The sequence below is a fragment of the Salvelinus namaycush genome, chromosome 2, assembly GCF_016432855.1.
Source record: "Salvelinus namaycush isolate Seneca chromosome 2, SaNama_1.0, whole genome shotgun sequence".
NCBI classification, from domain to species: Eukaryota; Metazoa; Chordata; class Actinopteri; order Salmoniformes; family Salmonidae; genus Salvelinus; species Salvelinus namaycush.
The window spans coordinates 15573363-15590041 of NC_052308.1; the positions used below are offsets into that span (position 1 = coordinate 15573363).

Consider the following 16679-nt stretch of genomic DNA (forward strand, 5'->3'; position numbering starts at 1 on the left):
ACCATTCAATTTGAAAATGTTTACTCAACAGACTCGAGTCTTTCATGCCTTCATTCTCCCGCCCAAAATCAACCTTCTACCGCTTCTGGAGTGACAACATATTTAGAGGTTCTTCTGGTCGGGTTATATTAGAAAAATATATCACTGCAAACAAAAACCACGAAATTACTGGAGAGTAATTAATGCTCTCAGCTCTTAAAAAGAATTAGCCTTACACAATATAAGATTAGGATTTTCAGTAGAAAATGCGGAGACCACCTGTAGACTTGCATGGCTTCATTTACCCAAGTCATTATCTAAAGTATTACTAGGTCTAAATAATTGTGTAGGCCTATTGGTAGATCATTTTGTAATGTGTAACATTATGTCTTTTCATTCCATGACGTCAAATCACATACCTGGCCCTCAGGTGCCACTTTATTGTATGTGCTCTGCTGAGTTGTAGCCTAAATGTTGTGTCTACAAAGCATGGTTAGACTTTACAATAGTTAGAGATTCATACATAAATTGTCATTTCATTTATTTATTGGGAATATTGCCACATCAATGTGATAGACAATGTTCCAATCACAGTTTGTTTCAGGACAAATTACAATTCAGCAACATAGGGCTGAGGTAATTTCCCAGAAATAGATACACCAATATATTACATTAATATATTTTACAATATGTAAAAACATTTTACTTCGCAATTGTAAAGTTAATTATACATGCACAATAGAGGATATTACAATTCTACACAGAAGATTAACAGTAATTTTATATTTTACGAACAAAAGATAAAATTGTATAGGGAAGAATAATTTCCAACAAGAAGAGAGCATACTGGGTCGTGCTAGACCAAAATGTTCTCTGGTTTTGACATCGAAAGTTTCATAACTGAACGTCTCCAAATAGGCTATGAGCATCACCAGGGTCTCCACAGAGGCCCCCTTCCACCTGGGGTGACACGTTTCGGAGTGCTGCTGTTGTGAGGGACCGTTGCGCGGTTTGGACTCAGCACGACTCTATCACCGAGTTTCTGAGCCCGATGGAAGTGATTGAGAAGCTTCTGTTGTGAGCCAGTCGGCTGTTTTTTTTTCGCTGAGAGGAAGCGCAGCGTCTCCTCCAGGCAGCGGGTGAATCCCTCCGCGTAGCTTTGGACAGGTGACGCTACGTTGAATGAAGCAGCAGGGCGCATGCTGTTGTCTTTCAGGTAAACCACAGCTGTCTCGAGAATGTCAGCCTTTTCCAGTTTCGAGTTGGGTTGGTGTGCTTGAAGTTCGGTTTTGAGGAGTGTCTTGAGCTGTTCGATGCTGCTGTTAATGCGGTCTCGGCGCATCTTTTCCACCACTGGTTTTCTAAGCTGGAGAAAATAAAGGATCTGATTAGTTTAATTGCATTTTTTTTTTAAATCATGTTAAAATTCAAACAATAACGTATTAAATTGATGAAGATAGAGGTAGCCTATTTGTACTTACTTTGATTTTATCTTTCGTGGTCATCACCATGTCGAAAATATTGACAGGAGCCATTGCTGTCGGTCAGTTGTTTGTTCTTGGTAGATAGTCGTCGGATTTTAGAACTGTGATTAGCCCATCTCGACAGGGCTTCTGTATTTATACACTCCTCACACTGTATACCCGTGTGGGTCTCAGTTTGACAGGAGTTTCACACACTTCCTGGCCAATCAGGAACGCAGACAGTACAATGAAGGGTCTTCAATTACTTCATGCTAAATTGACTGTCTATTGCCTCAGGACAATGAGTGTGTCCCAAGGGAACAGGTGGAGTGTGCAATAAAAGAGTGCTGTGAAGTAGTTGACTCTGTTGCTTGCAACTGCATTCCAAGATGTTGCACCATTCTCATGAAAGACTCAGACCAAAAGGCGGGAAAACAAGTCCTGAATAATGAATGGTCTTCCAGAAGATTATTCAGTATCTAGAGGCCTTACTGCTTTCTCGCGCAATTTTTTTTGATAAATCAGTTATTTTGATGAATTCATTCAACCTTACAAAATATTTCAAATGCTCATATTATTAGGATTCTAATAGCAACTCTTATAAGGCCTACTACTGTATTATAATACAAATAATCACAACAGTATTATAATAAATATAGGATTATAATTATGTTATTCTAAAACTATTATTATTGTTCTTCATCTTATTGTTGTTATTGTTATTATTGTTACTATTATTATATGTCTGTTGTCACTGTAAGGATATTTTCGACATAGGATATACAGAAACAGTCTGATAGCCTATGCGAACCTTTGTAAACTACTATTTTCTCTTAGTTCATTTTTTTTTCAGCAATCGGTCAACAATGTATCAACGTAATATTTTTCCATATGGCCCCTTGGGAATTAGATGCCTCATTGAGGACCGTGAGTAATGCGGTATTGAGAAAGGCACACTTCCATTGTTGCTCTGTTGAAAGTGTGCTGTGGGAAAGTTGGAACAACACAGTCTACAGGATTAGTTTTTGAAGAGAGGAGCAGCTGGCTTCTGTGCGCGGGAAACCTCTGTCAGCTCGCGTGAACTTTACAAGACCTGTTTCCCCCCAAATTATTATAAATCCACTAGAATACTTTTTGGGGGCACTGTGTTGAAGCCACCGTGCCGCCATCTTGGCACTCCCCCACCATTGTAAAACATATTTTGGAAGCTATAGAAATGCATTTATCAATGTCTACATTCATTTTTGTCACATTTATTATGTTACAGACACCTTAATGTATACTTTTAAATTATATTATGTCATCTATCCCATAGGGCGGCGCACAATTGGCCCAGCGTCATCCAGGTTAGGGGAAGGTTTGGCCGGGGTATGCTGTCATTGTAAATAAGAAGTTGTTCTTAACTGACTTGCCTAGTTAAATAAAGATAAAATAAATAAATACAAAAGTATGTAGACACCCCTTCAAATTAGTGGATTTGGCTATTTCAACCACATCCATTGCAGATAGGCGTATAAAATCGAGCACACCGCCATGCAATCTCCATAGACAAACATTGGCTGTAGAATGGCCTTACTGAAGAGCTCAGTGACATTCAACGTGGCACCTTCATACAGTAGGATGCCACCTTTCCAACAAGTCAGTTCGTAACATTTCTACCCTGCTAGAGCTGCCCCGGTCAACTGTAAGTGCTGTTATTGTGAAGTGGAAACTTCTAGGAGCAATAATGGCTCAGCCGCGAAGTGGTAGGCCACACAAGCTCACAGAATGGGACAGTTCCAAACTGCCTCTGGAGGCAACGTCAACACAAGAACTGTTCGCCGGCAGCTTCATGAAATGGGGTTCCATGGCCGAGCAGCTGCACACAAGCCTAAAACGACCATGTGCAATGACAAGCGTCGGCTGGCCGCCATTGAACTCTGAACTCTTGAGCAGTGGAAATGCGTTCTCTGGAGTGATGAATCACGCTTCACCATCTGGCAGTCCGACGGACGAATTTGGGTTTGGAGGATGCCAGGAGAACACACTGTTCCAACATCTAGTGGAAAGCCTTCCCAGAAGAGTGGAGGCTGTTATAGCAGCAAAGGAGGGAGCAACTCCAAATTAATGCCCATGATTTTGGAATGAGGTTCGACGAGCTGGTGTCCACATACTTTTGGTCATGTAGTGTACAGCCTTTGCTGACGTAAGGGCATTCATACATCTTTCTCAGAGCTGTTGAGCAGAGCTGTTGTGAAGGAAGTTGTCAAGGAAGTGAATTTGTGTTTATATAGGACCTCCCGCCCCCACCTACCATCAACCAATTAATGTCTAAGCCGAGCTATATCAATCAAATGTATTTATAAAGCCCTTTTTACACCAGCCAATATCACAAAGTGCTATACAGAAACCCAGCCTAAAACCCCAAACAGCAAGCACTGTTACAAAATTTAGGAGGCGTACGGCTACGCAGTACAGAGCTCAATTTGGCCTCTGCATGGATCCAGAACCTCCACAGTTGCGTCACACCCTCTGACCACATTTTCAGATCAAGCATAAAAGATGCTGCATGGTCAATCTGATGTCTAAATTAGCCGTACAGCATTTACGGGGATATGGCCTCTGCAGAAGTCAGGGCATTCATACTTCTTGCACTTCGAGGAGCAGCACAGAGCTGTTGAGCAGAGTTGCTGTGAAGGAAGTTGTCAAGGAAGTGAGTTTGTGTTTATACAGGACCCCTTGCCCTCACCTACCATCAACCAATCATGTCAATGTGGAGCTATATGGAGCCCTCCGCATTTTTACAAAATGTGGGTGGCGCACAGCGATGCGGTACGGAGCTGATTTTGGCTTCTGTATGCCTCAGGAGGCTCCGCAATTGTGACACACCATCCATACTGCACCTCTGACCAAATTTTCGGATCAAGCATAAATTCGCTTTAAAGTGGCTCTTAGGGCATCAGTCCGGTTGTGCAACAACTGTGGAATGTTAGAATTTCAATGCAATTTTCATTGTTATTGTTAACGTCCACAAAATTCCCCAGATAATAAATACTTGTTTATTTTCAATGGGAAAAGTGTGCAGCAACAATTGCTGGCAACATTGCTCAACAACATTGCCTAAAAAAATTGCCAATGTATCATGGCCTTAAGTGTGTATGTATGCCTATACTGTATAGGATAATGTAGCTAGAAAACAACATGCTGAATCAATAGCCTGTCTACTTCAAAAATAGTAGGGTGCCGCTGAATCCTCTTAGATCTTTTATAAAAATTAAATGGACAGCACTCCAGCCATTTTTTTATTCACCCTGTTTCTGTGTATTTTTTTTATCTTCAGGATTACTGGAGATTGTGAAATTGTCTTAACCAGCCTTGCGTCTCCCAGATGTATCCCTCTTTCTCTCTCGCCAAACTGGGCCATGTAAAAGGGCACAATGCATTCCTGGCTGTTTTGCTGAACCAGGCTTTGACTCTGGGTGCCCCTACAAGGGCACAGCTCTCTCACAAAGAGAGGGGCAGGTGATTGGCGTCACGCGCCTCATCAAGTAGGGGGGTATCCTTGTGACTTGAACCACACAGGGAACCTGGGAAATGCCTGACCTCTCTTTATACCAGAGAAATCCCCCTTGATGTGTGCGCCGGTCTATGGCATTCCATGGACATGACATTCACAGTAAATGCGTGCAGCGGACAAAGCCACTTGAAGCGGGAAATTGTGGTATTGTCAAATGTACGCCTTCTGTCTTAATCAAGGCCTCTTTTAGTATTGTCACTGGGGCAGTGTGTTGGTGGCCAGTTTTAAGAGGTATTAACACACACAAACATAATACATATCTTCCTCTAGCTCTGCAATGTACCACAGAAGGTTATTTCCATTAACTTGACCTGGAGTATACAGGTTCTGTAACGCTTCTCGTGGGCTGAAGGAAGAGTGGACCAAGGTGCAGCGTTTAAAGTGTTCATGATTTAATCCAAAAAAACAATCGAACAAAAACAACAAACAGGAGAACGAAATCGAACAGTTCTGTCAGGCAAACAAAACAGCTAAACAGAAAATAACTACCCACAAAAACCATGTGGGAAAAAGCTACCTAAGTATAGTTCTCAATCAGAGACAACGATAGACAGCTGCCTCTGATTGAGAACCACACCGGCCAAACAACAAAGAAATACAAAACATAGAAAATGAACATAGAATGCCCACCCAAATCACACCCTGACCAAACCAAAATAGAGACATAAAAAGCTCTCTACGGTCAGGGCGTGACAGGTTCAATATTTTGAAGGTATCATTGGATTGTGTATTTACTGTATGTTCATGTGTTTATTCCATTATATGACTTAACAAATAACAAACAGCTAACATTTCATTGGCTTCATATCATGATAGCAGTCGCAAGTCTTATTATTTTTTATTCCAGTATGATCTACCTGTTACTTCCTCTAGGTGTGTGGAGTTTGTGAGAGGCCTGGGCTGCCTCAGCAGAGGTCCAGATGGTCTATTGAGGTCCAGGCATAATGAGGGTGTATGGATCAGTGGTGGCCACAGCCCTGAATGGGGGCTTAAGTGTGGGAAAGAGGGGCAGGTCTGAGCTCTCACACATTCCTCACTGGAGAGGGAGAGGGCTTTGGCTGAACACAGAGGCATCTGGATTCAAAGCCATGGAGACTGTTTGGCGTGTGTGCATGTTTGTGTGTGTGTGTGTGTGTGTGTGTGTGTGTGTGTGTGTGTGTGTGTGTGTGTGTGTGTGTGTGTGTGTGTGTGTGTGTGTGTGTGTGTGTGTGTGTGTGTGTGTGTGTGTGTGTGTGTGTGTGTGTGTGTGTGTGGAGGGGCTCATAATGAAGCCATCACTTTTTCTTCCTGAATAGATGGAATGTACACATTGGAATGTGTTCATACTCAAATGATGGGTTTTCAACTGCATAGTCATGTCTCACTTCTTAGAAATGTGTCTTAAATTATTTATTTATTTAACCTTTATTTAACTAGACAAGTCAGTTAAGAACAAACTATTTTTACAATGACAGCCTACCAGGGACCAGCAACCTTTCAGTTACTGGCCCAACGGTCTAACCACTAGGCTACCTGCCGCCCCATCTTTAAAGAGATAAGAAAAGACAGACCAGAGAGGATTTCCCTCCAAAAAGACCCTTGCCATCTGCCTCTTTACACACATATTAGCATGGCTATTTATAAGGCACATCAAGCATTGACAAAAAACTAAAACATTTTGTCCATTTATTTTAGAGCAACCATTTGAGTCAAGTGTCTAGTAAGTTATTGAAGTATGTAGACATATACAAATTCTATTGACTTATTCAGGAACGATAGGAGAAACACTATTTAGTAATAGCCTCTGAAATGATGTGTGATGTTTGCAGGTTGATTTTTATTGTCATGAATCTTGTTCTGAAGGCAGAACTGAGTGATTCCTCCTTAGATAGGCCAGCTGCAAAGTCAACATTGTCTATATTGTAAAAATTAATGGAAACAAAAACATTAATTTTATGTTGGGGTTAGGCATTAGGGTAAACAGTGTGGTTAAGATTGTATTACTTTATGACTGTGCTAGCTAGTGACCACTGCAGAGCTGCCTCCATGACGAAAAACGCTAACCTGCGTGATGTTCACTATATTGTAATGTTGGGAGGCTTCAGTGGGAGCAGATGTTTGACTGCAGGTTCCATGTATGTGAGGCCAGAGGAGATGAAAAGAGGAGAGGTGTAATCAGTGGGAGGTAAGTGTGCACACACATAGGCCAGGGCATGTGAACGAGGGCGTTAGAGGGGAACACGCGCTCACCCTGGCTCAGTGGTGCCTCTGATCTGGGCAGCATGTTGAAAGGGTGTCTCTAGAGGGGGGCGAGGGGGCGGTGGATGGAGGGGCAGTGGGGTGTGCTCTAATGATCGGAGGATGTGTGAGTAGGATCCTGTCCTGCTTTCCCACACTCTCATTTATTAGATATTTTCTGTGGGGGCTGAGTGCAGGGGGGCAAGGTGTCCAACAATAGAAGTGTGCCTTCCCAGAGGGCGCTGGATAATTGTATTAATTGGCATCAACAATGGGAATGTTTCTCTCCCTCTCTCTCTCCCCCCTCTCTCCCTGTGTACCTTTCTCATGCTTTCTGTTTGTACATGTGAAAGACAGAGAAGATGTTAATGGTAAATCAGTTATGTCAGGGGAGATACATTATTTAATTGATATAGCACAATTACATTATTATCATAATATTGCAGTACAATCAATTTGATCTATTTTAAACTAATGTTGATTTCAATTACCACTATGTGTTCTGATATATAGTAATTGTCTCCTTAATAGGTTAACATTTATTTCTGCAATGTGGGCAATATCTAAACTCAGAAAAAACGTCTTCTCACTGTCAACTGCATTTATTTTCAGCAAACTTAACATGTGTAAATATTTGTATGAACATAACAAGATTCAACAACTGAGACATAAACTGAACAAGTTCCACAGACATGTGACTAACAAAAATTGAATAATGTGTCCCTGAACAAAGGGGGGTCAAAATCAAAAGTAACAGTCAGTATCTGGTGTGGCCACCAGCTCATTAAGTACTGTAGTGCATCTCCTCCTCATGGACTGCACCAGACTTGCCAGTTCTTGCTGTGAGATGTTACCCCACTCTTCCACCAAGGCACTTGCAAGTTCCCAGACATTTCTAGGGGGAATGGCCCTAGCCCTCAACCTCCGATCCAACAGGTCCCAGATGTGCTCAATGGGATTGAGATCCGGGCTCTTCACTGGCCATGGCAGAACACTGACATTCCTGTCTTGCAGGAAATCACGCACAGAATGAGCAGTATGGTGGCATTGTCATGCTGGAGGGTCATGTCAGGATGAGCCTGCAGGAAGGGTACCACATGAGGGAGGAGGATGTCTTCCCTGTAACTCACAGCGTTGAGATTGTCTGCAATGACAACAAGCTCAGTCCGATTATGCTGTGACACACCGCCCCAGACCATGATGGACCCTCCACCTACAAATTGATCCCGCTCCAGAGTACAGGCCTCGGTGTAACGCTCATTCCTTCGACGATAAACGCAAATCCGACCATCACCCCTGGTGAGACAAAACCGCGACTCGTCAGTGAAGAGCACTTTTTTGCCAGTCCTGTCTGGTCCAGCGACGGTGGGTTTGTGCCTATAGGTGACAGTCATAGCAGTCATAGCACTGATGGAGGGATTGTGCGTTTCTGGTGTAACTCCGGCAGTTGTTGTTTCCATCCTGTACCTGTCCCGCAGATGTGATGTTCGGATGTACCAATCCTGTGCAGGTGTTGTTACACGTGGTCTACCACTGCGAGGACGATCAGCTGTCTGTCCTGTCTCCCTGTAGTGCTGTCTTAGGCGTCTCACAGTACGGACATTGCAATTTATTGCCCTGGCCACATCTGCAGTCTTCATGCCTCCTTGCATCATGCCTAAGGCACGTTCACACAGATGAGCAGGGACCCTGAGCATCTTTCTTTTGGGTTTTTTCAGAGTCAGTAGAAAGGCTTCTTTAGTGTCCTAAGTTTTCATAACTGTGACCTTAATTGCCTAATGTCTGTAAGCTGTTAGTGTTTTAACCACCGTTCCACAGCTGCATGTTCATTAATTGCTTATGGTTCATTGAACAAGCATGGGAAACAGTTTTTAAACCCTTTACAATGAAGATCTGTAAAGTTATTTGGATTTTTACTTATTATCTTTGAAAGACAGGGTCCTGAAAAAGGGCCGTTTCTTTTTTTGCTGAGTTTATATGCCTTGAGGGTCCCTTATCAAGTCTACTGTCTGACTCAGTCCCCATCTGCAAAGGTCTTATAGAGAATGTTCCCAGGTAATAAGAGTGTGACACCCTGCTTGTGTTCAGTCTGTGCCTCTGATATCTGCAGTACCATTCCTTTGTTGGCCAGTTAACCATGAGATAATTGATGCCTCTCCCATTGTTGTGTTCGCCTCGCCCACTGACCTCGGAGTGTGGGAAAGCTAATCCAGCCTGGGACTCATGGTTTTGTAATGATAATGTCCTCTTATAAATAGGGGAGTGGGCTACTCTCTCAGCTCACAACTCACTCAACTTCCTCAGAGAAGCACACACACTCTCTCTCTACCCGAATGGCTCCTACCTACACCAGCGACTCTGCCAACACCATGCTCTCTGCTAAAGACAAGCATAAAGTAAATATTATTTATAACATATGTTTGTGTCATTGTTTACTATTGAATCATTTTCTTCATGATTTGAACTTTAAGGACATAGAACTAACTGAATGCCCTCTTTTCTTCATCAGCTAAGGAAACCAGTTGTGGAGAAGATGCGTAGAGACCGCATCAACACCTGCATAGAGCAGCTCAAGACCCTGCTGGAGAGGGAGTTCCACAAACAGGACCCCAACACCAAGCTGGAGAAGGCTGACATCCTGGAGATGACGGTGGGGTTCCTGAAGCAGAAGCTGCAGCCTCAGAGCCCAGTCCCCCAGAGGGCCCACAGTGAGGGCTACTCCCAGTGCTGGAGGGAGACCCTGCACTTCCTGTCTTCCAGCTCCATGAAGGACATGATGCTTCAGAACCTCCAGAGAGCTGGCCAGGACGTCTGCCCCTCCTCGCCACTCTCCTCCCAATATCAACACCACAGCCAGGGCCCAGTGAAGCAGGCCACCAGTGGTCACAAAACAGTGTGGAGGCCCTGGTAGAACCACTACTTGGAGACTCTCTATCTCACAAACTGGATGGGTGTTTACTATCTTTCTTGCTGTAGGAAATACATTTCCAAATGTTATATTGAAATTATATTATTTTCTTGCTATATATGAAATGATTTCTACTGATGTGATTATTATTCTCTCTCAGAGAAGAAGCTGAAAAACATATTTGTATCACTTTATAATGAAGAATATGTTTAATATTTTACATGTGTATGTTTACGCGTGTATGCATTTTGTGCTCCCTTGATGCACCAATGTGTCCTTTAGTCCTTTCATTTTCTTTGAAGATGATTTGTTAAGGTTATATATTTTCATTTATGGTTGCTTAGCCAACTGAAATCTTGCGTTAACCATATTGTATGTACTGCCCTATTGAAGGGTATTTACAAATGCTTTGATATGCCTTTTGTAAAGGCTTTTTGGGACGTTGTTGTTCCACCATAGGCACTGTTGTGCTGTGAAATGTATTGTTGACACTGTGTGTCTTTCACTCTCAGTTGATAAAGTGAACATGCATCCAAAAAGGATTCCAATTAATGTTTTGGAAAGTAACCATACTGTGTTTGTGTGTTTCTAAAGGAGCTGTAATTAACCGGGGGATAATGGGACATAATGTAGAAAAAACAACGTAGAGGGAAGATGGAATGTAACAAATTTAACTGAAGTTGAAGTAAACAGGAAATGACAGATAACGCAAACAGGCAGTGTACTGGTAAATACTGTAGTTAGAAGTGCAGGCATCTGTACACATCAGCACATGAGGATTTATTATCGTGTTTATCAGTGCAATGTGTCTACTGGGCAGAGAAAAGCCTCACTTCTGATTGGTGAAAAAATAAAGGAAGGATGATACTGTATGTAAAAAAAAAAAGATTTTTTAAATAATCTTTCACTAAATTGTCCAAATAATGCCTTAAACCTAAGTTGTATGGTCACAATTACTTTAATGGAATTCCCTATCTAGCCCATTACATTGAAGCTCTTGGACACTTCTGCATTGCTGTGTGGGGCACTTATTTTCAAATGTAAGTTTTAAAAATAGCTGCCTGACAGAATATAGTGATCTACATCTCGACATCAACCTGGAAATCTTGCATATAGTTTATCTTGACTTTTACATGAACATATTCGAGAGATCTTATTGGGGTGTCAGGTAGCCTAGTGATTAGAGCGTTGGACTAGTAACCGAAAGATTGCAAGATTGAATCCCTGAGCTGACAAGGTAAAAATCTGTCATTCTGCCACTGAACTGTTCCTAGGCTGTCATTGAAAATAAGAATTTGTTCTGAACTGACTTGCCTAGTTTAACAAAGGTAAAATTAATTGGAAGTGATGTACAGTAATTGGAATAATCAAGAGGTCTGAATAAAGATATAAAAGCATCGTAACATATTTATTAGTGTATATTTGTCCTGAGACATACAGTATGTGTTGGTGATGGAACTGCTTGTCCTGAATACTTTGTAGAGGTCAATGATCCAGGGAGTGGCTTAGTTGGTGTACCACAGGGTCTGCATCTGACTGTGTAGGTCTGGAGCTCGCCATGCTTTCCCACACTCCTCAACCATTAACAGCCCTGATTGGGACAATAGATAACATCAATGACTTAGTGTGTGAGTGTCAATGTGATTGAGTGTGTGTGCGTATGTGCATGACAAAGAGTGAGAGAGAGTCCGTGCATGGGCTATGGGTGGGGAAGCAGTCAGTGAGGCTAGAAGAGGGAGTGTGCAATGGTGGTAGTCGTGTGTGTGCTCAAGGTGTGTAGACTTTAATCTATCACCTGGGAGCAGACTTACCCTCCAGACTGACACCTGCTTGAGTCAGGCAGATAAGATAGGTTTCCCACGGCGCCAGACAGCAAGGCCTGGCTACAGGCACAGGCGCATCCTGTCATATACATACTAACATTCACAATGTCTTCAAAGCAAGGCTTACCCCTCACAGCACTGTTGTGTCACTAAGTAAATAAATGATCTAGTCATATAAATGAATTCAGACTTTATTTTGTACACACCGATAGATTACAGAACAGGTTCATAAATGCATGTGTAATATACTTAAGCAAAACAATATAATATACATTTAAATTCATATTAGTTTGAATAAAATGTATTAATTAATTAAATTGAAGCATAAATGCATGCTAGTTTCATAAATTGTTCATGAAATTTGTACAACCAATATATATATTTTTAAATACGATAGTCACTTGTGTTTAATGTTGAAGAAGGACATGATGATTAAATGAATAAGCTGGTTTGAAGGGGAGCGGCAGGAAGTGGACGGGGGATCAGGATTCTCACATTCATGCCGAGAGGATAATTTAGGGCGGCACACTTCCTTTGTCCCTTCAATGAAAGGGGATAATGAAACGGGAGTGTGGGAAAGCCGAGGAGAGGTAGGCCCCACACAGGAGAGACGTGCCACACAGTTACACAGCCCGGCAGGCAGGCAGGCTGCGCCCTGGATCATCAGCTGTTTGATGAAACCAGAGCTGACGGAGTCGACTGCCCAACGTTAGCCTAGGGCTTAACATACAAACCCCAAGAGAAGCACGTTGGACACACACACACACACACACACACACACACACACACACACACACACACACACACACACACACACACACACACACACACACACACACACACACACACACACACACACACACACACACACACACACACACACTTACACATGCATGTGCACAAACACTCACGTTCTCATTCGAATCATGCCTGTATATACAGTGCATTCAGAAAGTTTTCAGACCCCTTCACTTTTTCCACATTTTGTTACGTTACAGCCTTATTCTAAAATTGACTAAATATCTATTTTTTCTCATCAATCTACACACAATACCCCATAATGACAAAGTGAATGTGTTTGCACATTTATTACAAAAAACTACAGAAATACCTTATTTACAAAAGTATTCAGACCCTTTGCTATGAGACTCGAAATTGAGCTCAGGTGCATCCTGTTTCCATTGATCATCCTTGAGATGTTTCTACAACTTGATTGGAGTCCACCTGTGGTAAATGCATTTGATTGGACATGATTTGGAAAGGCACACACCTGTCTATATGAGGTCCCACAGTTGACAGTGCATGTTAGAGCAAAACCAAGCCATGATGTCGAATGAATTGTCCGTAGAGCTTTGAGACAGGATTTTGTAGAGGCACAGATCTGGGGAAGAGTACCAACAAATTCCTGCAGCATTGAAAGTCCCCGAGAACACAGTGGCCTCCATCATTCTTAAATGGAAGAAGTTTGGAACCACCAAGACTCTTCCTAGAGCTGGCCACCTGGCCAACCTGAGCAATCGGTGGAGAAGGGCCTTGGTCAGGGAGGTGACCAAGAACCCGATGGTCACTCTGACAGAGCTCCAGAGTTCCTCTGTGGAGATAGGAGAACCTTCCAGAAGGACAACCATCTCTGCAGCACTCCACCAATCAGGCCTTTATGGTAGAGTGGCCAGATGGAAACCATTTCACCGTAAAAGGCACATGGCAACCCACTTGGAGTTTGCCAAAAGGCACCTAAAGAACTCTCAGACCATGAGAAACAATATTCTCTGGTCTGATGAAACCAAGATTGAACTCTGGACTGAATGCCAAGCGCCACGTCCAGAGGAAACCTGGCAGCATCCCTACAGTGAAGCAATCATGCTGTGGGGATGTTTTTCAGTGGCAGGGACTGGGAGACTAGTCAGGATCAAGGGAAAGATGAACGGAGCAAAGTACAGAGAGATGGTTGATAAAAACCTGCTCCAGAGCGTTCATGACCTCAGACTGGGGCGAAGGTTCACCTTCCAATAGGACAGCGGCCCTAAGCACACAGCCAACACAACGCAGGAGCCCAGACTTGAACCCAATCGAACATCTCTTGAGAGACCTGAACATAGCTGTTCAGCACCACTCCCCATCCAACCTGACAGAGCTTGAGAGGATCTGCAGAGAAGAATGGGAGAAACTTCCCAAATACAGGTGTGCCAAGCTTGTAGCGTCACACCCAAGAAGACTTGAGGCTGTAATCGCTGCCGAAGGTGCTTCAACAAAGTACTGAGAAAAAGGTTTGAATACTTATGTAAATGTTATATTTCCGTTTTTTTTACTTGATACATTTGAAAAAAATTCTAAAAACATGTTTTTGCTTTATCATTATGGGGTATTGTGTGTAGATTGATGAGGGAAAAAGTGAAGGGGTCTGAATACTTTCCGAATGCATTGTCCATATATGTCAAGGCTGTGGGTAACTGGTGAAAGGAGTCAGGCGCAGGAGAGCTGAGATGTGTGGACAAGGTATTTAATTCAAGAAAACAGTACAAAACAGGAAAAAAATGTATAAATGTATAAAAATGTATATAAATGTATAAAAAAATACCTGTACCACGAATAAACGGGCGTAACAACAAAACCCGGTAACAATAATACCAGCCGTAAGATACAGCCTAACAATAAAACAAACACGCACCCAAACATGGGGGAAACCAGAGGGTTAAATAATGAACATGTAATGAGGGGAATTGAAACCAGGTGTGTAGAAAACAAAGACAAAACAAATGGAAAATGAAAAGTGGATCGGTGATGGCTAGAAGGCCGGTGACGTTGACCGCCGAACGTCGCCCGAACAAGGAGAGGGAGCGACTTCGGCGGAAGTCGTGACAATATATTATTATATGGTTATGCATTTAATGCTCTCTTATCCGGGGTGTCATACCAGCAATGTCAACATATTGTCAACACATCCAAATTAATAAATAATAAAACACATTAACTATAATTTAGAGCTACAAACTAAAGACTGCGCTTTTGTTAAAACTGTTGCCATTAGACTCATGAAGACAGTAGATTCTGAGATTTAGAATACATGATTTGTGTGTGGCACAGTGTGAGAGACAGAGAGAAAAAGACATAGATAGACAGATATAAATAGAGAGAGAGAGAGCAAAAGACATAGAGAGAGAGACTTCAGACTTCAGTGGCGATAAAATAATCAATAGCAGCCTGCCAATATGCATTGTCAATATCATTGTTTATTTTGGTTTGATATCCACTTGTGCATCCAGTTTAGGTTAAACACCAACAATGTCAAAATACAAAGTCTACACACATCCACTGTAAAAATGTAAAATACAAATGTTTCAATATGCATTATGTGCAATCAGTTCCTTTACAAAAGGTAACATAATCTGATTTCCCTTTAAGAACACTTAAACATGAGAAGTAATCTCCAATAAATATGTAGCTATTGATTCTATATTCATCACAGAATCACACACAAATCAATACTTGAGTCGACTCCATAGGAGTCATATGCCACATGACAGAAAAAGTATTCCCTACGTCTACTCACAAAGCAGATTCATAGAAGCCTTTTTTACAGACAGCTCCATACAGGAGACAACAAACTATAACGCTTGTCATATGATGTTCACTATCCTTCATAAAGGACCTAAGTAGATATTACAATTGGAAATAGAGATTTCCTACAGCATGAAAGACGGTAAACACCCATCCAGTTTGTTAAATAGTTTGTCTCTACCAGGGCCTCCAGACTGTTTTGTGACCACTGGTGGCCTGCTTCACTGGGCCCTGGCTGTGGTGTTGATATTGGGAGGAGAGTGGCGAGGAGGGGCAGACGTCCTGGCCAGCTCTCTGGAGGTTCTGAAGCATCATGTCCTTCATGGAGCTGGAAGACAGGAAGTGCAGGGTCTCCCTCCAGCACTGGGAGTAGCCCTCACTGTGGGCCCTCTGGGGGACTGGGCTCTGAGGCTGCAGCTTCTGCTTCAGGAACCCCACTGTCATCTCCAGGATGTCAGCCTTCTCCAGCTTGGTGTTGGGGTCCTGTTTGTGGAACTCCCTCTCCAGCAGGGTCTTGAGCTGCTCTATGCAGGTGTTGATGCGGTCTCTACACATCTTCTCCACTGGTTTCCTTAGCTGATGAAGAAAAGAGGGCATTCAGTTAGTTCTATGTCCTTAATGTTCAAATCAAGAAGAAAATGATTCAATAGTAAACAATGACACAAACATATGTTATAAATAATACTTACTTTATGCTTGTCTTTAGCAGAGAGCATGGTGTTGGCAGAGTCGCTGATGTAGGTAGGAGCCATTCGGGTAGAGAGAGAGTGTGTGTGCTTCTCTGAGGAAGTTGAGTGAGTTGTGAGCTGAGAGAGTAGCCCACTCCCCTATTTATAAGAGGACATTATCATTACAAAACCATGAGTCCCAGGCTGGATTAGCTTTCCCACACTCCGAGGTCAGTGGGCGAGGCGAACACAACAATGAGAGAGGCATCAATTATCTCATGGTTAACTGGCCAACAAAGGAATGGTACTGCAGATATCAGAGGCACAGACTGAACACAAGCAGGTCGTTACACTTGTATTACCTAGGAACATTCTCTATCAGGCTTCTGCAGATGGGGACTGGGTCAAAATGGTAGACTTGATAAGGGACCCTAAGGGACCCTTGTTAAGGGACCCTTTCTTTCCTTCCAGTTCTCTGCTGCCAATGATTGGAACGAATTGCAAATA

General features: G+C 42.6%; 3 protein-coding genes across 3 annotated transcripts; 1 reads left to right on the forward strand and 2 right to left on the reverse strand.

Annotated features, from left to right (window-relative positions):
- Window positions 1-907: 907 nt before the first annotated feature.
- Window positions 908-1514, reverse strand: LOC120020473 (transcription factor HES-5-like). Its single transcript, XM_038964175.1, has 2 exons — window positions 1461-1514; window positions 908-1345 (listed from the first exon to the last, which is right to left on the reverse strand). The coding sequence occupies exons 1-2, from the start codon at window positions 1512-1514 to the stop codon at window positions 908-910; spliced, it is 492 nt and encodes a 163-aa protein (XP_038820103.1).
- Window positions 1515-9548: 8034 nt separating this feature from the next.
- On the forward strand, window positions 9549-10126 carry LOC120020484 (transcription factor HES-5-like). Its single transcript, XM_038964187.1, has 2 exons — window positions 9549-9611; window positions 9725-10126. Exons 1-2 carry the CDS (start codon window positions 9549-9551, stop codon window positions 10124-10126), a joined length of 465 nt encoding a protein of 154 aa, XP_038820115.1.
- Window positions 10127-15681: 5555 nt separating this feature from the next.
- Window positions 15682-16256, reverse strand: LOC120020493 (transcription factor HES-5-like). The gene is made up of 2 exons (XM_038964198.1): window positions 16194-16256; window positions 15682-16080 (listed from the first exon to the last, which is right to left on the reverse strand). The coding sequence occupies exons 1-2, from the start codon at window positions 16254-16256 to the stop codon at window positions 15682-15684; spliced, it is 462 nt and encodes a 153-aa protein (XP_038820126.1).
- Between the last annotated feature and the right edge of the window lie 423 nt (window positions 16257-16679).